This window comes from Orcinus orca, chromosome 17 (genome assembly GCF_937001465.1).
Source record: "Orcinus orca chromosome 17, mOrcOrc1.1, whole genome shotgun sequence".
Taxonomy (NCBI): domain Eukaryota; kingdom Metazoa; phylum Chordata; class Mammalia; order Artiodactyla; family Delphinidae; genus Orcinus; species Orcinus orca.
The window spans coordinates 11,221,234-11,243,827 of record NC_064575.1 but is presented as its reverse complement, the minus strand read 5'-3'; the positions used below and the strand labels follow the sequence as shown (position 1 = coordinate 11,243,827).

General features: G+C 38.1%; 1 protein-coding gene across 1 annotated transcript in view; it reads left to right on the top strand.

The window, feature by feature from the left end:
* Positions 1-17,534, top strand: part of ARMC1 (armadillo repeat containing 1) — a 34,561-nt gene extending 17,027 nt beyond the window's left edge. Inside the window, exons 4-7 of the mRNA XM_004274971.4 lie at positions 2,192-2,381; positions 14,301-14,417; positions 14,504-14,578; positions 15,348-17,534. Coding sequence (XP_004275019.1) covers positions 2,192-2,381; positions 14,301-14,417; positions 14,504-14,578; positions 15,348-15,539 — 574 coding nt within the window. The 3' untranslated portion in view covers positions 15,540-17,534. The remainder of the gene's footprint in view (positions 1-2,191; positions 2,382-14,300; positions 14,418-14,503; positions 14,579-15,347) is intronic.
* The last annotated feature ends 5,060 nt before the right edge of the window (positions 17,535-22,594 follow it).

The following is a 22,594-nucleotide window of genomic DNA, read 5'->3' as shown; positions in this document are numbered from 1 at the left end:
AGATGATATGTAAATGATGGACTTTTGCTCAAGGATCATAGTTTTCCTGCCTTTGGACTTCATTGTTACCTAAGCAGAGCTGCTGACTGCCTTCTTAGAACCCTTTTAAAGTTAGGATTGGTTTTTGCATTGAAAGATGAAGGATGATTTTCTGAGTTGCGTAAATGTTATAAGAACACGTTTTTTAGTGAACAACACAGAAAAAAAAAGCAAAACCAACTCCTAAAGGAAAAGTTGTGAAGATCTTCAAAAGATGATAGCAAGTCTTTAACATTAAAATAGTATATTCACTGCTTTCATGAAGTATATGGAAGTCTTAACTGGCTTTTATAGGCGGTATAAAATGATATTAGTAGCATCTATATAGGATTAGAGTGAATTGGTGTTTATGACTAGTGAGGAAATACATTCAAAATGAAAATTATTTTTGATATATAATGAAGATCAGAGTTCACCTTTCAGTTGTGTTTTATGAATAACATTTTGAACATTTTCAATATAGATAACTATTTAGAAAAAGTGGTGAGGAATCAATATACTTCATTATGGAATAGTAAATTACTGAGAGCAGAATTCCAATTATTTAGATGAAAGAGCTTTTCAAGATAGTCTTTTCTCGGGTGTCATATTTTAAAGACTGAACTAAATCCAGGGCATTAATCAGCTCTTTCAATTTTCACTTGCTTAAGAAGCTTAGGGCAACTAATACTTGTTTAATTATACGGTCTTTCTTAGGCTTATGGCCAACTGTACCATATAACTCTAGACTTTTTGTACTTGAATGTTTTGAATCACATTATTTGAATAGTAATTTTTGTTGGTTTTTTTTTTAAAGACTAAGATACCTGCTTCCAAATCTGTAGATGCTCTTGGCTTTTTCTTTTTGGTTTTAAAAGCATTTTTAAAAAATAAGGCAATAATTATTTATCATTAATTTTTTGAACAGCAACATGCATAGATATTTGTGATACCTCATATAGTGCCCAGATCAAGAAGTATCTTCGTTTTTTTTTTAACATCTTTATTGGAGTATAATTGCTTTACAGTGTTGTGTTAGTTTCTGCTGTATAACAAAGTGAATCAGCTATACATATACATATATCCCCATATCCCCTCCCTCTTGCGTCTCCCTCCCACCCTCCCTATTCCATCCCTCTAGGTAGTCACAAAGCACAGAGCTGCTATGCGGCTGCTTCCCACTAGCTAGCTATTTTACGTTTGGTAGTGTATATATGTCAGTGCCACTCTCTCACTTCGTCTCAGCTTACCCTTCCCCCTCCCCACGTCCTCAAGTCCATTCTCTAGGTCTGCATCTTTATTCCTGTCCTGCCCCTAGGTTCTTCAGAACCATATATATATATATATATATATATATATATATATATATTTAAAATTTTATTTTATTTATTTATTTTTTTTTAATTTTTTTTTTTTTTTTTGCGGTACACGGGCCTCTCACTGCTGTTGTCTCTCCCGTCGCGGAGCACAGGCTCTGGACACGCAGGCTCAGCGGTCATGGCCCATGGGCCCAGCCACTCTGTGGCACGCGGGATCCTCCTGGACTGGGGCACGAACCTGTGTCCCCTGCACCGGCAGGCAGACTCCCAACCACTGCGCCACCAGGGAAGCCCCAGAACCATTTTTTTGTAATCGTTTTTACTTCATTTTTGCTTATATGCTTTTGCAAATTTCATTCTGCCTAAGACAAAATTTTACTTAGCTTTAAGGGAGATCTGTGTCTATAGAGGTGTTCCCTTAACTGTTTCGTAGGAAGGGCAGCAATAAAATTAGTCCTATGAGGTCTACCAGAAAAACATACTTAGAACAACAGTGGGACCATCATGTTGATTTGACTATGTTATTCTTTAAAAAATTTTTGGTTTTAAGTAGATAGAAATTGAAAATCTTCCAGAAAGGAATTTATTACTGTATGAAAATGATGACACTTTGAACTATGAAATAAAGGAAGTTAAAAATAGTGATGGTGGGAGTATTTATTTCCTATAACCATTTTTGCCAGTCTGTGGTCTGTAACTATTTTGTTTATCTAAGTAGATGTAGCCTATGTGACTCTAGAAATAAAGTATAGATCAGAATGAAGAAAACAAGGTTTTTCCAAGTTGAGGAATAAAATTACAGAATCAGTAGAAGTGGCAAGACTACTTTGTTAATTTATATGTTTCTTTTCAAGGACTACAACTCCAGGAGAAACAAAACTGCTGGCCTCTGAAATCTATGAAATTCTTCAGTCTTCCAATATGGCAGATGGTGATAGTTTCAATGAAATGAATTCACGTCGAAGGAAAGCTCAGTTTTTTCTGGGAACCACAAACAAACGTGCCAAAACAGTGGTTTTGCATATAGATGGTCTTGATGATACGGTAAGACTTCTATAAACACATGGTTCATAACATGCGAGAGAGAAATCATGTTAACTGGTTATCTCAGTGTCACCTGCTAACAGTCTTTAAGAATAAGTCCCTGGCTTCCCTGGTGGCACAGTGGTTAAGAATCTGCCTGCCAGTGCAGGGGACACGGGTTCAAGCCCTGGTCCAGGAAGATCCCACATGCCGTGGAGCAACTAAGCCCATGCGTGCACCACAACTACTGAACCTGCGCTCTAGAGCCCGCGAGCCACAACTACTATGCCTGTGTGCCACAACTACTGAAGCCCACATGCCTAGAGCCTGTGCTCCTCACCAAAAGAAGCCACAACAATGAGAAGCCCACAGACTGCAACGAAGAGTAGCCCCCGCTCGCCACAACTAGAGAAAGCCCACATGCAGCAACGAAGACTGAACACAGCCAAAAATAGATAAATAAAAATAAATAAATTAAAAAGAAAAGACTAAGTCCCAATATTAGCATTTTATTCTGATAAAGAGGGGCATTTTGTGCTTAACGGGTCAGTTATTCAAAGGACATAACCATTGCAAATATTTATGCCCTAGTAATAGAACTTCAAAGTATATGAAGCAAAAACTGACGGAAATGCAAGAAGAAATAAATTCACAACTAGAGCTGGAGATTTGAATACCATTGTCTCAATTAATAGAACAAGTACACAGAAAATCAACAGGGATATAGAAGACGCAACACTAATAATCAACTTAACCTAACTGATATTTATAGAAAGCCCCACTCAGCAGCAAGGTAATATTCATTCTTTTCATGTGCACATGAAACATTTACCAAGATAGACCATATTGTGTCCCATAAAACAAGTCCTGATTTAAAAGAATTAGAACCAAGCAAAGTGTGTTCTCTGAGCACAATGAAAAGCAAGTTAGAAATCAATCACAGAAAGATACCTGGAAAACCCCCTAAGAATTTTGGAAACTAACCCATTTCTAAAATAATCCATGGGTCAATGAAGAAATCAAAGGAGAAATTAGGAAGTATTTTGAACTGAATAAAAATGAAAATGTGGGGCTTCCCTGGTGGCGCAGTGGTTAAGAATCCACCTGCCAGGGCAGGGGACGTGGGTTCGAGCCCTCGTCCAGGAAGATCCCACATGTCGCGGAGCAACTAAGCCCGTGCGCCACAACTACTGAGCCTGTGCTCTAGAGCCCGCGAGCCACAACTGCTGAGCCCGTGTGCCACAACTACTGAAGCCCGCGTGCCTAGAGCCCTTGCTCTGCAACAAAGAGAAGCCACCACAATGGGAAGCATACACCTCAACAAAGAGTAGCCCCCACTCTCTGCAACTAGAGAAAGTCTGCGCGCAGCAACAAAGACCCAATGCAGCCAAAAATAAATAAATAAATATTTTTTAAAAGATGTAGTATCAGAATTTGTGGGAAGCAGCTAAAGCAGAGTTTAGAGGGGAATTCATTAGCACCAAATGACTGAATATATACAAAAAGGGAAAGGACTCAGTGACTTAAGCTTCTACCTTAAGAAACTAGAAAAAGAAGAGCAAATTAAATCCAAAGTAAGCAGAAGAGAAGAAACAAAAAAAACAAATCAGTGGAATGGAAAACAGAAAAATGAAATCAAAAGCTGATCTTTGACATGATCAATTAAATTGATAAACCTCTAGCCAAATTGATCAAGAATAAAAGAGAGAAGTCACAAAATATCAGTATCAGAAATGAGACAGCATTGCTATAGATCTTTTAATGTGGACACTGAAAGGAAAATAAGTGAATATTTTGAATAACTTTATGCTAATAAATTTGATAATGTAGATGAAACAGGAAAATTTCTTGAAAGATGGATTGCCAAAGCTCACTCAAAAAGAAATGGATAACCTGAATGAATAGCTCTATGTCTATCAAAGAAATTGGATTCGTAGTTAAAAACCTTTCCATAAAGACAATTTCTGGCCTTGATATCTTCATTGGTGAATTCTACCAAACGTTTAAGGAAAATGTAATACCAATTGTACTGTCTTTTAAAGTATTATACAGTAGTAGTTGTACAGTGTAGTTTTTTCTCAACTCATTCTACCTTTTCCCCTTTTTTTAATATTTTTTTTATGTGGACCATTTTTTAAGTCTTTATTGAATTTGTTACAATATTGCTTCTGTTTTGGTTTTTTGGCCACAAGGCACGTGAGATCTTAGCTCCCTGACCAGGGATCGGACCCACACTCCCTGTATTGGAAAGCAAGGTCTTAACCAGTGGACTGCCAGGGAAGTCCCTTGTCTGCTTTTAATATTAGCTGCTCAAGCGTTCTTTTGATTATAGTGTGTATCTTCTATTTGTGTCTGTATTTCACATGGATTTCTTATAGGCACCATATAGTTGGGCCTTGCTTTTTTAATCCAACCGAAAAATTTCTGCCTTTTAACAGGAATGCTGGGATCATTTGCCTTTAATATGATTATTGATATGACTGGATTTAAAATAACCATCATGCTAATTGCTTTCTATTTGTCCCATGTGTTCTCTTTTCCTCTTTTTCTGCCTTTTGGAGTAATTGAAAGTTTTTTATGATTGCATTTTATCTCCTTTGTTAGCTTATTTGCGTTAATTCTCTTTCCTTCCTTTCTTTTATGTTTGTTGATTTAGGGTTTATTTTGTGTATCTTTTTTTTATTTTTGAATTTTATTTAGGGTTTATTTTCTGTATCTTTAACTTTTTTTAACATGTCTTAAATCATATTTATTTATTTATTTATTTATTTTAACATCTTTATTGGAGTATAATTGCTCCACAATGGTGTGTTAGTTTCTGCTGTATAACAAAGTAAATCAACTATACATATACATATGTCCCCATATCCCCTCCCTCTTGCCTCCCTCCCACCCTCACTATCCCACCCCTCTAGGAGGTCACAAAGCACCGAGCTGATCTCCCTGTGCTATGCGGCTGCTTCCCACTAGCTGTCTATTTTACGTTTGGTGGTGTGTATATGTCCATGCCACGCTCTCGTTTTGTCGTGGCTTATGTTTAACTTATCAGTCTAGCTTCAATTAACACTAATCACCATGAGACACTTATAACACTATCCTTTCATCTGCCTTATCTCTGCCTTTGTGTTCTTGTTATATGTTTTACTTTTGCATATGTTATAAACCCCAAATTACTTTGTTACTACATTAAATATTCTCTTTTTTTTATTAAAAATTTTTTTGTGGTAAATTACTCTTAGCATAGAATTACCATCCATCTTAACCATTTACAAGTATTTAAAGACATTAAAAAATAAGACTATTTTCTGTCTACCCACGTATTTACCATTTCTGGGGCTCTTTATTCCTTTGTGTAAATACAGATTTTCGTCTAATATCATTTTCCTTCTGCCTGAAGGACTCCATTAACATTTCTTATAGTAAGTAGTACAGGTCTGCTGAGGATGGACATTTGGCTTACTTCCACCTTTTGGCTATTATGAATAATTCTGCTATGAACATTTATGTACAGGTTTTTGTGTGGATATATGTCCTCAGTTCTCTTGGGTATATTCTTAAGGGTAGAATTGCTGGATGATACGTTTAGCTTTTCGAGCAACTGCCAGACTGTTTTCCACAATGGCCGCTGCATTTTAGATTCCCATCAGCAAGGTGTGAGGGGTCAAGTTTCTCCACATCCCTGCCAACATTTCTTATTTTCCATTTCTTAAAAAAATAGCTATTCTAGTGGGTGTGAAGTGGTATCTTATTGTGATTTTGATTTACATTTACCTAATTACAATGATGGTATCTTTTCACATGCTTATTGGCCATTTTTAGTGGTTGACTTAGGGTTTATTGTGTATGTCTTTAATTTATCACAGATTTTCTCTTTTGGAGAAATGTCTGTTAATATCATGTTAATATCTGTTCTGTTCTGTTAATATCATGTGTTGCATCAGTTGATTTTCGTATGTTGAACCAGCCCTTCATTCCTAGGATAAATCCCAATTGGTCATGGTGCATAACCTTTTTAACGTGCTTCTGCATTCAGTTTACTGGTATATTATTGAGGCATTTTGCATCTGTATTCATACAGGATATTGCTTTGTAGTCTTTTTTTCCCTCGTGCTGTCTTTTTCTGGTTTTGGTGTCAGGGTAATCCTGGCTTCATAAGAGGATTTGGGAAGTGTCTGGATGAGTTTCTGAAGGATAGGTGTTACTCTTCTTTAAACATTTAGTAGAATTCACCAGTGAAGCCATTTGGTCCTGGGCTTTTCTTTGTGGGAAATGTTCTGATTATTAATTCAGTTGCTTTACTTATTGTATAGGTTTATTCATATTTTCTTGAGTCAGTTTATGGTTTTGTCTTTTTTTTGTTTGTTTTTTTTGTTTTTTTAGTACGCGGGCCTCTCACTGTTGTGGCCTCTCCCGTTGCGGAGCACAGGCTCCGGACGTGCAGGCTCAGTGGCCATGGCTCACGGGCCCAGCCGCTCCACGGCATGTGGGATCCTTCCGGACCGGGGCATGAACCCGTGTCCCCTGCATCGGCAGGCGGACTCTCAGCCACTACACCACCAGGGAAGCCCTATGGTTTTGTCTTTTGAGGAATATATCATTTCATAGAGGTTATCTGATGTGTTGGCATACAGTTGTTCATAGTATTCACTTATAATCCTTTTCTTTTGGTAAGATTGGTCATAATATATCCTCTTTTATTCCTGCTCTTAGTAATTTGAGTCTTCTTCCTCTCTTTTCTTGGTCAGTCTAGCTAAAGCTTTATCAATTTTGTTGCTCTTTCCAAAGAACCAAATTGTAGTTTCATCGATTTTCTATCCACCCCTCCCCCATTCTCTCTTTCTTTTTTTCCCCTGCTCTAATCTTTATTATTTCCTTCCTTCCATTTGCTTTGGGTTTAGTTTGCTCTTCTTTTTCTTGTTTCTTTTTAATTTTTTTTTGGCTGTGTTGGGTCTTTGTAACTGTGCGTGGGCTTTCTCTAGTTGCAGCAAGCAGGCTTCTCATTGCGGTGGCTTCTCTTGTTGCAGAGCACGGGCTCTAGGCACATGGGCTCATGGGCTGAGTAGTTGTGGATCGCGGGCTCTAGAGCGCAGGCTCAGTAGTTGTGGCGCACGGGCTTAGTTGCTCCGTGGCATGTGGGTTCTTCCCGGACCAGGGCTCAAACCCGTGTCCCCTGCATTGGCAGGCAGATTCTTAACCACTGCGCCATCAGGGAAGCCCTTTTTTCTTCTTTCTTAAATGGAATATTAGGTAATTGGTTTGAGATTTTCTTCTACTTTAATGTAGTTATTATAGCTATAAATTCCCCTCTAAGCACTACTGTCTCTCTGCATACCATCAGATTTGGTATGTAGTTTTTCATTTCATTCATCTGAAAGTATTTTCTAATTTTTTTGGTGATTTCTTGTTTGACCCATTGGTTGTTTAGGAGTTTGTTGTTTAATTTCCGTATATTCATAAATTTCCCAAATTTCCTTCTGTTAACCGATTTCTGATCTCATTTCATATGCATGATTTCAATCCTTTTACACTTGTTGGGGCTTGTCTTGTGGCCTAAAGATCTATCCTGGCGAATGTTCCATGTGCACTTGAGAATGTATATACCTTTGTGTTCTACAAGTGTCTGTTAGGTTTAGTTGGTTTACAGTGTTAAGTCGTCTTCTTCCTTGTTGATCTTCTGTTCAGCTGTTCTGTCCATTTTTGAAAATCAGATGGGCTTCCATGGTGGCGCAGTGGTTAAGAATCCTCCTGCTAATGCAGGGGACACGGGTTCAAGCCCTGCTCCGGGAAGATCCCACATGCTGCAGAGCAACTAAGCCCCTGTGCCACAACTACTGAGCCTGTGCTCTAGAGCCCGCGAGCCACAACTACTGAGCTTGCATACCACAACTACTAAAGCCCGTGCACCTAGAGCCCGTGCTCCGCAACAAGAGAAGCCACCGCAGTGAGAAGCCCGTGCACCGCAACTAAGAGCAGACCCCGCTCGGTGCAACTAGAGAAAGCCCGCGCACAGCAATGAAGACCCTATGCAGCCAAAAAATAAATTAATTAATTAATTAAAAAAAAGTCAGATGGATATTGAAGTCTCTAACTCTTTGAGTTTTGTGTATCTGGAAAAGTCCTTATTGTATTTTTCTTTTGAAAGATATTTTTATGTGTATAGAACTCTAGATGACAGTTCATTTTCTTACCATACTTTATGAATATTGTCCCACTGTCTTCTCCCTTATATTGTTTCTATTCAGAATTCTGTCATTCTTTTTTTTGTTCTTCTATGTGTAATGTATCTTACTTTTTCCCTCTGCCTGTTCTAATAGTTTCTCTTTTATTATTGCTTTTGATCAGTTTATTTATGATGTGCCTTGGTATCATTTTCTTCATGTTTATTCAGCTTCTTGGATCTCTGGGTTTATAGTTTGCAGCAAATTTGGGCAATTTTTTCCATTATTTTTTCAAGTACTTTTTCTGTCTTTCAGGGATTCCTATGACATATTCAACCCTGTGAAGTTGTCCCATTGCTCACTGATACTCTGTTAATTTCATTTTCATTCTTTTTTTCTCTTTCATATTGGATGGTTTCTGTTGCTATATTTGCTAAATTTTTCTTCTACCGGTATTTACTTTGCTGTTAATCTCAACCAGTGTTTTTTTTCACCATAGACATTATTTTATTTATCTATAGAAGTTTGATTTGAGCCTTTTTTATATCTCCTTAACAGTTTATACTTTGTCTACTTGAACATACAGCATATGGTTAGAATAACTGTTTAATGTCTTCGTCAACTAATTCAGTCATCTGTGTTATTTTTGAGTGTGTTTCTGTAGGCTGATTTTTCTAGTTATAGGTTGTATTTTCTTGCTTCTTTGCACGCCTCATAATTTTTGATTGGATGCCAGATATTACAAATTTTACATATTGGGATACTGCATGTATTTGTATGCAAAGCCTTTAAATATTCTTGAATTCTGTTCTGGATCAGTTAGGTTACTTGCAAACATTAGATGTTTTTGAGTCTTGCCTTTAAGCTCTGGTAGGCAGACTACAGCACCGTTTAACCTAGGGATAATTTTACTACACTACTGAGGCCATACTCTTCTGGGTTCTCTGTCTATGCCCTGTGTATATCAGTTTTCTCTGCTCTGGCTGATGGGGACAGGAAGTACTCCCAGCCCTGTGTGAGTACGCAGGATGGTTCCTTCTATTCCCTTCCAGCCTGGTTGTTTCCTCACATTCGTGCACCCTTCATCACTCAGCTGAAAACCAGAGGGGAACCCATTGCTGAACTCTGGTGTGTGTCTTCTCTCTGCGGGGCTCCCTTTGTGCAACTGTGTCCTCTCATGCTCTGTGCTATGAATTATAGTTGCCTTGACCTCCCTGAATTTTCAACTTTGTGTCCTCAACTTGGGGAGACTGCTGGTTCTGCTTGGCTTCCTGCTTTGTGAGTTGCAGCCTAAAAATTTTCCAGGCAATCCGCTGCTGTGCTGGTGAGCCTCACTGCATTTGCTTTCCTTCTCTCGGGGGCGTCTGCTTTCCAACACCTGGAAATCATTGTTTTATTCATTTTATTTTGTCTGTATTTTTAGTTGTTTAAGCCTTGAGGGTAAATCTGGTCCCTGTTACTCCATCTTGACTGGAATTGCAGGTCTCCCTGAAGTTATCTTGAGCAGTGATAAGTTATATACCTTCACATATTGAGGGGTGGCAACTGGTGGATTACCACTTATCTCTTTAGCTGTGCCAGGTAGGTTACATTGGATTATCCACAGCTTTTTCTAGTTGTGGTATTGGGGCACCTAGCCCTCAGGATTTAGGATTCAGTAAACAGGGGTTGGGGAAAACTTTTCATATGCATATCATCCATGACATTGCCAAATAAGTTAACAACTATCTTATCAAAACTGGGGCCACAAGATCCCAAAAAGTTTCTAGAAAGCAGGTTCTGGTAAATGTAAATTAATTGAATGAAAGATATTAAGATGTATAAATTGTCACCAGTACCATTTGTTTAATGTTAATGAAAACAGTACAGTTCCTTTTTAAAGCTAGCAGAAACCAAATAATAAAACCCAACAAAGCTCACACACACAAAAATATAGGCCACATAGGGGGCTTCCCTCGTTGCGCAGTGGTTAAGAATCCGCGTGCCAGTGCAGGGGACACGGGTTTGAGCCCTGGTCTGGGAAGATCCCACATGCCGCGGAGCAGCTAAGCCCGTGTGCCACAACTACTGAGCCTGCACTCTAGAGCCTGCGAGCCACAACTACTGAGCCCACGCACCACAACTACTGAAGCCCACACGCCTAGAGCCCATGCTCTGCAACAAGAGAAGCCACCGCAATGAGAAGCCCATGCACTGCAATGAAGAGTAGCCCCCGCAACTAGAGAAAGCCCGTGTGCAGCAACGAAGACCCAGTGCAGCCAAAAGTAAATAAATAAATAAATATATATATTAAAAAATATATATATAGGCCACTATATCTTAAAAATGTAATTGCTAAAATCCAAAAAAAAAAAAAAAAGGCAGGTTAACTTTGAAACTGTACTGTAATGTTTTGGCGGCATAACCTGGCACCTAGTATGTGCCAGGCACTATTTTAGGCACCAGGGATACAGCAGTGACCAAAATAAGCAAAAGTTCTCATAAATCCTGTGTTTGACTTCATTAAGCTAATCTCATAGTTGGAGGAGACCATCAACAAGTCAAGTTTTATAGTATAGTAGAAGTGGTAAGTTCCATGGACAGAAATAAAGGGAAGGTAGCTAGGGATCGCTAAGGGGTGGGATGGTGGATTATAGTTTTAAATAGGATGGTTTAAAAATCCTCTTGGAGAAACTGACATTTAGCCAAAACTTAGGAGTGAGCCAGTGGATATCTGTGGAAGAGTGCATGTTCCCAAGAAAGGGAGCCATGAATGTCGAGCCTTCACACATAGACAACTAAGAAGATACCTAAGAGTAATAAAAGGATGTGGAAGAAATTGCTTTAGGAAAGAGCTCTAGTTTAACAGTAAAGTTTTTGCTTTGTCAAATGTATTCTTAAAACGTAAAAACAAGTAGGAAAATATTTGTAATGAATAATTGACATCAGGTTAGTGGCCTTATTACCGTGTGTAAAATAGGTAGCTAGTGGGAACCTGCTACATAGCACAGGGAGCTCAGCTCGGTGCTCTGTGATCACCTAGATGGGTGGGATGGGGGGAGAGGGTGGGAGGGAGGTCCAAGAGGGAGGGGATATATGTATACATAGAGCTGATTCACTTCATTGTACAGCAGAAACTAACACAACATTGTAAAGCAGCTATACTCCAATTAAAAAGAATAAAAATTAAAAATATATATTAAAAAAATCAACAAAGGAAAATCCAACAGGAAAATGGGAAATTCCTGGAAGAGATGTAATTTCCAGTAAATAGTATCAGCTAACATTTATTGCAGTACTTGCAGGTAACTTTCTGGTGTGTTAACTCATTTATTTTTCTTAAAACTATAAGGTCTACTTATAGTCCCAGTTTACAGATGAGGAGACAGAAGCACACCAAATTTAAATAGCTTCCTGGTGTAGTAGAAGTGGTAAGTGAAGGACATGGGATTTGAATCTAGGCAGCGTGGGTCTAGCTGCAGAACCCCGCTCTTAACTGCTGCTTTGGACAGCTACGCAGGGAAACGTGTCTACTCTCACTAGTAATGAAAGCAGTGTACATTATTTTAGTGTATGTATCAAGGCTTTTAGAAAGATATTCCTGATTTTGGATTGTCACAAGCATTTTTCCCTTTGCTTTATTTTCTCAGCTGCAAATCATGCTACCATGGAGTCTTCAGAAATTGGAGAGAGGCTACTATCTACATCTTTCGAATTGATATACATACACTCTCTCTCCCCCTTCCCCTCTTCCTCCCTCCCTCCCCCTCCCTCTTCCTCTTCCTTCCTCCCCCTCCCCTTCTCCCTTTCTTCTCTCCTCCCGCCCCCCCCCACCCTTCTCCTAGCAATTGCCAGGCAGTTAACTTTGACCCATCAACCTCCTTGCCCAATTCCTAATTTTATCTGCTTATGATTCTTAAAACCTAATCTTGACCTTCTATCCCTATCAAGAAGTTACTCATCCTTTGTAGCTAATTCTTGATCTGTTTGCTCTGTTGAAGATCTCATGTTTACATCTTGGAATTGGACACCCCCCTTTACCTGTTGCAAATGTGTTAATTTGTGTTAAAGATGAATTGGCATCATGGGTCTGGTTTTTCACTGTCACACATAGTTGGAATTTAATGTCAGACTCTTGTGATAAACCAGGAAAGTTGCTTAACGTTTATATTTTTTGGTTTCCTCACATTTAAAATAAGGAAACAGATTAGACTGGTAGTATCCTAACTTTCATGTTGTATATGCTATGTAAACTTTCGTTCACTGTTAAGTTTACCTGGTGTTGAATATGTGGAAGAGATAAACATGGACCTTTTGGGCACTAATCCACCAAAGGCGCTTTGCAGAAGGGACAGTGCAGTACATGAGCCCCGTGCGCTGCCATGCACCACTGTATGCGAGACCCTTGCCTGAATAGTGTTGAAACGCAGAAGTGGAAAAATAGTTTAAGTAGGAGATAAACAATGATGTGAGTTGTTTTGAAGGATGTGGGAATAAGTTTGAAGACTGATTTTATTCAATAGAAAAGAATGAATCAGGTAATTGAAGGCAGTGCTTCCTAGGCTATGACCCAGAGACTTGGTGTCCTTTGCTGATTCCTGTCCCCTCAGAAGTACTGAATCGGAGCCTGGTCTCAATACAGAGACAGGATAATTTAGAGATGTTGATTTGATGTATGGGTTGGAGGAGGGAGGGAGGGATGGGGGGGAGAACTGCAGTTACTTTTTAATTCATTTTCTCTTTGGATCTTGTGTTTAAGATGACCACTTGTTATCCACGTGGATTTGTTGGTAGACAAATGAAAATAAAGTCATATTGGAGGTAGACATCTGTGCTTCTACATGGAAGTGATGGTTGAAGTGATCTGAATAGTTTACTGAGGGATGAAGTAGAAAGAAAATCACTTAGTTTTAGCACTGGACCTTGGAGATAAAATGAGAGATGAAATACTCAGTGGTGTAAGCAGAACACCAGGGTAGTGTATTATTAAGTCAAAGAAGCATTGAAGGGCGTATGTTATATTGTGTTGTCAAGAGGAAAATGAGAACCAAAAAGTGGATATTGATAACCCTTGAGAATGCAGTGGTAACCACTGAGAATGCCATGAATGAGGGATGTGGTGATATAAATACCAAGTGATTTAAAAAATAGTGACTCATACACTGAATGCTCACTAATTCTAACTTCAGTCTGTTAGAATTTATCCCTGGAGGTTTTTAAGCTAGAGCAGGGGTCAGTAAACCCTTTCTTTAAAGGGCTGGATAGTAAACACTTCAGGTTTTGCAGGCATATGGTTTCTGTTATGACTACTAACTCTGCTAGAGGGTGAAACTAGACTTGGACAATATGTAAACAGATAGGTGTGGGTGTTTCCAATAAAACTTTATTTACAAAAACAGCTGTTGGACCGTAGTTTGCCTACCCTTGAGCTTGAGGAAACTGCTTTTCAGCATGTTTTCTGTATTATTCTTCCATTCTGTTTGGTTTAAGATTTAAATTAACATTGGCAAATTTATTTCTGATTAAAATGATTAAAATTAAATATTAGTAATGAAGCTTGAAAAAAATCTAGCAGGAATTACTATTTTGTTGGATCTTATAAATTTTCATAAACTTGACTAAGCACCACCCTTTCTGTGCCCTCAAATATGTGATTGTAGAATTGAAATAGGGACATTAGCTTTCCCTTGCCCTGTGTTCCCTCCTTTCCCCCAAATATAAAGACTAGTTCAGTGTTGTTTGATTTGATTTATTCCCTTATTATTTTGCTAGTTTTAATAACAATTTGCTTTTACCTTTTCAGTCTCGGAGAAACCTGTGTGAAGAAGCTTTGTTAAAAATTAAAGGCGTTATTAGCTTTACTTTTCAAATGGCTGTTCAAAGATGTGTGGTGCGAATCCGTTCGGATCTGAAAGCAGAGGTTGGTATTTTAAATGGCTAAATATGCTTGAGGTTACGGGTAAACACATCGGTGTTCAAGATTGTTGTCTTTCTATCCTGGCCTAGGCTTTGGCATCAGCGATAGCATCAACCAAGGTTATGAAGGCTCAGCAAGTCGTGAAAAGCGAAAGTGGAGAAGAGGTAAAAGCTCGATTTAGTTTGCTTTATGCTTGACTCCCTCTTGATTATCCCTTGTGGCCAGCAGATTGCTAGTATTTCTAGACTAACAGCTGCTGAGTATATAGCGATGTTGCTGAGTCAGATTATCCTAATGTTTCTTGGTTAACAGTTAACACTTTTAGAAATACAGAGAGATCTTTGGTGGATTTCAGAATCTCTCAGACTCTGTTCTTGATGTCAGTGGAGATGTCTTGCTGATTTTATTTGGAAATAAAGGATATGTGGTTTCCTTGCACTGGTTTTTAAATACTTTCTAACCCTTAATTGGTTTTGCCGGTCCAAAAATAAAGATCCAGTCCCATCGTTGGGCAGGTATATATAGTGATAATCTCTGCATCTTGCTCCTCTTTCCACTGGCTTTGTGATAGGGAAGAGGAATCTGTATGGCTTTAGCTCATTTGAGTTTCCACAGAAAGGAGGTTCATTGGCCCTTCAGGGCCCCATAGCAGCGGGTTGCTTGTTTTTGTCGTCTTTAAATAGAGGTTGAACATTTATTCCTGGAGCCTCAGGAGAAAAGCATCAGAATTTTCACGTCTACTTCTTCTGTGCTTACACAGTGCTCAACAATTGGGCCTACCTTCATAGAAGAGGATACTTTTTAAAGGAATATAACCTCTGAGAATAAATATGGTGATGAGAATGAGAAGTAAAGTTGACTTTTAACGTTTGACATGTACCTATATCAATTAGGTTGACTTTGTAACAACTCTTAACGTGCTCTCTGCATCAGATGCTGGTCCCGTTCCAAGACACGCCTGTGGAAGTAGAACAGAACACAGAGCTGCCCGACTACCTGCCTGAGGACGAGAGTCCCACAAAGGAGCAGGACAAAGCAGTGTCCCGGGTGGGCTCACACCCAGAGGGTGGAGCTAGCTGGCTGAGCACAGCTGCAAACTTTTTATCCAGATCGTTTTACTGGTGACTTCAGCTTGGGGCTCAAGGACTGTGTAAACGAACAAGGGGCCAGTTTTCCATTGTTGTGGTGAACTGTCAAGTGCAATTTGCAATAAGTTATCATGAAAAGTTTCTAGATTACATGATTAAGAATGCTGCATTTTACTGGACATTTTACCCCACTAAGTGGTAAAAAGGACAGACTACAGGTGGAATTGCTTTGTTTATGAAGGTGTTTTGGTTTTGTTTTCCTTTGTTTAAATTGCCTCACTTTTTAAAAAACATGGGTCCACCGTTAAACCAAACATGTATTTGTGCAGCTTTACATTTTATTTTACACAAAGCACGTGATTAGGAAAACTTGTTTTCTCAAGCCTCAGGACCTATCTGAAGAGAAGTTTTTTTTTTTTTTTTTTTTTTTTTAGCTCAAGTTGTGCATGAATTACTGAACACTTTGCCTTTTCTCATGAAAGATACTTGCTTTGGTACTCTTTCTTTCTCATGAAAAGATACTTGCTTTGAAAGCACTTCTCATAATTCCCCTTTTGTGCCTTTTTTATTTTGCCAACCATGTTTATAGAAAGGACGTCACTAGTGACATTTTGTGAATTAAAACATGTTCATTGCAATGTAACAGACCCCTAAAAATACAACTCTACAAAAACTTGGCAGTCTTAGTTGTTATAATTTTTAAAAGATTAACACAAAATCAGTCGAGAAGGAAACATGTATATCAGCAAAGTGTTATTGGAGACCATTTGAATGTGACCAAATGTGGTTCTAGTTGACTGCTGTTCAGTTTGGTTTATATCAGCTCTTGAGAATTATGTCCACCCTAATATTGGGAGTGACTGTAAATGGTCTCTAGGCCTTACTTTGTGATTACACACTATCCCCTGCTAAGAAGAAGAAAAAAAAAAGTGGTAAAGAACTGACAAACTTGAAAAAAGAAAACAAAAATGGAAAATGCCATAGTGCTATTTGGTAAAGTCTGACCTTAAAACATGAATTACTTGGCAGATGCCTATTCAGTAGGTGTTTCCTTGTATTGCTTTTTGTGAATTTATTATGAACATGCAGTCATATTGAATGAAAAGAAAAAAAGACTCAAATTATTGCTTATAAAGAAAGAAAGCCAGCATTTGTCCGTCCACTTAAACTTTCTGCCAGAAAAAAACAGGACTTCAGCAAAGGTAAGATAAATAAATATAAATATATATACATATATATTTTTGGTATAGATTTAAGAGCTAATTACATATATGTAATGCTTTATTAAATTTCTGAAATATTTGGCAACAAAAAATTTTCTTTTGGAAATCCAACTAACTCCAGATAAAGTTTAATGCTAATATGATTAAAAACTAATAGGAGGAAATCGAAAACTTTTTTCGTCAACATGTAGAGCTGCTATTTAACTCCTTGGAGAATGTGAAGTGAAAATTGGACCCTGGAGGGTTTCCTTGCATTTTCATTGCTTCTCTTTTAGAGAAAACTAAAAGCATCCAGTGTCACTGGAGAAGAATTATTGTAAAATAGTTCGCCAACCAGAATCTTGAGTTCAAGAACATTGTGACCTTATAGAGGGAGGGGTGTTGAGGGATGGAGAGTAATATTTTTTCACCTGGGCTCTGACTCAGGTGATGCGCACAACTGAAAATATAAGCTTTCAGGGCATGTATTGCTTTAAATGCATAGTACAACTTGCTGCCAGACCAGATGTGTTGAAAACAAAACAAAACAAAACAAACCCACCTCCTTTCTATAGCCATTGAAACAAAGTTTACTGTTCTAACAGGTTTGTATTTTATTTTGCATTGCCACACATCTGCTTATTTAAAAAACGACATCCTTTTGATAGTAATTGTTCAGCACAAGTAGGTATTACAGCTTGATGTTTGTGTGTTCTAATTCTCAGTGTTCTTTGATTCCAGGTCTTATATATAGAGCAGTTAAGGCAACTGTAACAGCATTTTTTGAAATATATTGTAAAATAATAAAAGGTAACATAATTAAAATTGAATGGATATTGCATTTTTGTGGTATAAGCATTACTGATTTCACTAAAGCCTGTTTGTATCCACACTGCCTGGCACCTTCTCCTCACTACCTGCAAGTGTGTTATCCGACTAATTCCCGGGCATCTTCCATTGATCTCCTTCCCAGCACCACACCTGCTTCTTCCTGGGTTTGGATCAGTGCCCCTGTACATATATGCATTGTAGTGTTTATTGCATTAGATTAGAATTATATTTACCAGTGTCTGTGCCCTACTTAGCTCTTTGAGAACCGAGAAAGTCTGTAGTAGTACCTGGCTCGTATTTAATGCTCAAATATTTTCTTAAGAGAATGAACAAAGAATTTTTTTTTTTAATCAGTAAAAAATAAATGGAGGGTACTATTTAACTTGTTGGGCAAATAGGAAAAATTTCAGGCTGTATTTTTTTTCTTTTCTGGCATGTTTATTTCTGGCTGATTAATGCTAGGCAAATTCCCCCATTTATTTTGTCATTTGGTTTTTATTTTTTCAAAAAGCAGGAGAAAGGGGTATAATGCTCCATTGAATGAAGTTAAAATTAACTTATAATATCCTGATTCTTATAGAATTATTTTAGGAGAATATTACATATATATATATTACTGGTAGAAGTATAAGATGGAATTATTGTTACTAGAAGTTTGAAATGATTTTCTTCTTGTCTTTGATTCTCAAGCAAGACACTGTGCCTTTCTAGTCACACTTTATGTGACTTATCTTTCTGTATCCAGTCAGAGGGATTTTTTCTTTGAGGCTAAGTCCTCAGCTATTTGATTTTTGTCTAAATGTTGACCCTTGAAGAACTCATCTCTTGTCTTCACTTACCTCTGTGTAGATACCTTCTAAATCTCCATTTACTGTCATCTTTGAGAGTTCCCCTCTCCTTTGCTGTACCTGTCAAGTGTAAAGTCTGTGAATTTTTATTTCTCTTAGAACTGAGGTCATGCAATAAATTTCACAAAAACTAATTCTGTGCCAGGCATTGTGCTAAGTGCTTTACAAATATTTGTTCATTTAATCCTTAACAACTCTGAGGTAGGTACTGTTACGTCTCCATTTTATAGATGGGGGAAAATGAGACAGAAGTTAAGTAATTCATTAGTCCCAGGTCGCAGAACTAATAAGTGGTGAAGCCAGGACTAGACTGCGTGGCCTGGCCTAGTTCCCGGCCTCCGCCTCTCACGGGCAGCCTGCGCCCTGGGTCCCCTGCTGAGCCCTCCCGTCTCCCACCACCAGCGTTCCAGTCCAGTGACTTCACCCAGGTGTCTGTCTGGAGGCCAGAAGAGGTAGGTACGTGAAAGAAGTGAGTCTGTTTAGGCCACAACGTAGGAAAACACATGGAGAGTGCCCAGCCTGTCTAAAGAGGGAAACCACGTCTTCCTCACGCGTACTGTGGGCTTTTAACAATCAGAGCTTCTGGACTTGGTTGCTTTTCCAGACCCTTAAAACGCTGCCTGAGCCACAAGAAACATGTCTGTGGCCAGAAATTGGCTACTTTTACTTGTAGAGTAGCCACATTCTGATGTGTCAAATTAATCTTAACAGTACCTTTGTCGTTTCTCTGCTTTAATGTCAACAAAGACCTATGGATTAGTTTGCACTGCTTTGTCCAGCACCAAAAATGCCGTGAGAGCTTAGCCCCCAACCTAATCTTTCATACGTTCTGCAGCATTACTACAGCCTTTCTATATGTGAGGCACAGTTGTATATCTCGTTTCAAAAACAGTCTTTTTTAGAAATATGAAATGGAGACCTAGAATTTTAATCAGTGCAATAAAGTTTGTAAAACTCTTAATTTAAAAGTCTGCTTTATTTAGGCTTGCCTGTGTATTATAACCTAAATATTCTGTATTCAGCCTGCCCTCTAGATTTGCTCATATTCTTTCTTATCTAGAATTTCCTCCTTTACACTCTCATCTCCTTTAAAACATTTTCTTATGAAAATTATAGAAATGCATAAAGAAGATGCAAGTCATCTGTCCATCCTACAAATGGACAATATTGATAACAGTGAATGTTTTCATTTATTTCTCTTGTTTCGATTGGTAGGAAGTATACACTTTGAATTTTTTAACATGTTCAAGATAGGCATCCAGTGATGAGTGACTCTCCTTTGAACCTTAGTCACCTGGTTCCCCTCACCAGGGACAGCCATTGCTACTAAGTTTGTGTGCCCATCAAGGATAGTCTATAAATTTACCAACTTTTTCATGGTTTTTGTCCCACACAAGTAAGATAACGCCCTGCACCCTACTTTTTTCACTTAAAGCGTCTCTTAGAAATTACTCTAGATCCCTGTATAAAGTAGCTTCCTTCTTTCACAGCTTCACATTGTTAACATTCTAATGTTCCACTGTTTATTTAACCAGTGTTTTGATTATAATCCTTTGCTTCTATAAATGTTGCTACTTAAGTATATCTGTAGAATGGATTCCTGGATGTAGAATTGCTACGTCAAAGGCTGTGAGGGCTTTTAATTTAGATAGTTCCTGCTTCCTCAGAAATTATTCCAGTTTCCTGTCTCACCAGCAGGTTATGAGGTTTCCTGCTTTCCTTCATTCTCTCCAACTGTGTTATCTCATATTTAGCCCTTTGTGGTCTAAAAAAATGGATCTCTTATGATTGAGAGGGAGCTTTCTATGTATTTAAGAGCTGTTTAGTTTTTGAGTTGTCTCTGCCCTTCTTCATTTTTTGGTAGGGGGAGAAGGATTTGGTTTTTCTTACTGGACTTACAGAAGTTCTTTAACACGTTAAAGAGATATGCCCATTTCTTTAATAAAAATATTTGCAACTTGCACACTGTACAGAGTATTTCCCACTGCTTTTTATTCAAATCCATTACACCCCTGTGGTCATTTTTCACCCCATGATTCTTTCTTTCTCTTAACTGCTATGGTACTTACTTAGGTTTGGGACCTGTCATTTATGGTCCGTTACTTTCCATAAGTATATTACTTCTTATTGAGATCAAGATCTGTAAGGGGAGGGAGTATTTCTTAGGTTTTCTTAGTGTTTGCCACACTATGGAGTATAATACTGTGTGTGCCGAACATCTGGGGAGTGTTTACGAATGAGTTATGATGGTAAATTAACAATGATGGTAGTATTTCCATGTCGAGGGGATGGGTATTTGGTATTTTGAGTCTTCTCTTGTTTGGATTAATTACTGTACTTCTGGTTTACTGCCACCTGCTTCTTAGTAACATTTAACATTACTTGAGCGTAAACTACATTCCAGGCCATGTACTGGGGCTTTTACTTGTGTAATCTCCTTTAATCATCCCAACGGTCCAGTGAGCTGGGATTTTAGTACTCATTTTACAGAGGAAACTGAAGGTTGAAAATAAAATAACTGGAGTTAAATATAACAAATAAGTGTCAGATTTGGGGTTTTGTTTTGTTTTGTTTTTGTTTTTGGCTATGCTGCGTGTCATGCAGGATCTTAGTTCCCTGACCAGGGATTGAACCCATGCCCCCTGCAGTGGAAGCATGGAGTCTTAACCATTGGACTGCCAGGGAAGTCCCCAGGTTTGAGATTTAAATCTCAGAGGTCCTCTTAGTGACCAAATAGTTGCCAAAATAATTATATATTTTTATTTTCTACTCTCCTAGCTTTAAGCCTTTAGTGACTTTTATTGTGTCAAATCTAAATTATTATTATGTTCTCAATATTCTCTGTAACCTATCCTGCTCTTCTAATTGATCTGACATTCTTATTTTTAGTTGAATTGACATCTTTAGTCTTCAGTAAATGCATTCTTTTCTCAAATGACCAAATTCTATCTATTCTTCAAGGCTATTCCACGGAGCCTTCTCTGCCCACTTGGGCTGTTGCCAATCTTTCCTAACCATTTAAACTCTTTCGGCGCTTACCTGGTCTGCTGTACCCTTGACCACTTAGTTGTGTCTTTTGTCTCTTCATTCCTAAGCGTGTTTATTTCATAAGTTACAACAGCATAGGTCACTTTCAAAGCTGTGCTTCCTCTTGCCCTGCCCCCTTCTTATCAAGCCCACCTTGAAGCCTAGCTCCAAGCCTCCTCATTACTGATGGCTTCGGGACTAGCCTGTTTCCCGAGGTTCTTTTCTAATCTATTCTCTTCCGATAAGGACTTTAATGTGAAAATATGAGTTGTGTAAGTATCCATTTTCTCACGTTTAAATATTCCAAGTGGAAGGATAGTTTATTAGGACACAGATATTTCAGATATCCAGTTACATTTTCAGAAGAAAAAGTAATCTTGTGATTGGTGGGAAAAAAGGGAAAATTTTAGCTTAAGATAAATGCACTAGAAGATTGGTAGGTAAGAAATGGAAAAAGGCAATACATGGAAAATCAGTCACCCTGACCTTACCAATGAATGAAAAAATAGAGTGAAAAGCCTAAGGCAGACTGAAAGAGTTGAGCTAGAAGGCAGGACTCCGTTTTAGGAGATAACATTTTAAGGGAAAAAGAATCATTACCTCTCCATGTAGAAACTCAGAGAAAAAGTATACTGCGTTAAGGAAATTCGTATGTAAAAATAAAGCTTTGTAAAACTTTCTTTACATGGGCATTTATACTTTTAGTTTTGATTTTATTGATTTTTTTAATGTATCAAGTTCTTCTGGGCAATATAAGGTCTTTTTTAAAAAAATTAGATTCACATGACACACATGGAATTAAAGCAAGATGTACCTAGTGAGAAGAAATCCAAGTGTTTCCGGTCCCACTGAGAGTTAAATTCAGTAAAAAAACGAGTGTTTTTTACTGAAGGATGATAAACAATGTATAAAGACTTCTGGATGAAGATACTTATGGTGCTTGGTATTAAGGACTACTAGTATTTTATTTAACTTCTTGTGGAAATGTATGTAGTAAAACTCTTGGGGATGACAATCTACAGGGATTTTTTCTCACTCTGATTGGATAGTAAGTAGCAAGTGTAGGCTGGTAGGAGGTAATGAGTTAAAGAAAAATGTATTCTAAATTAAGATCCTGATCACTGAGCTATTAGTTATGATACAGGATGGGAGAGCAGATACACTTTCTTCCTTCATTATACCAT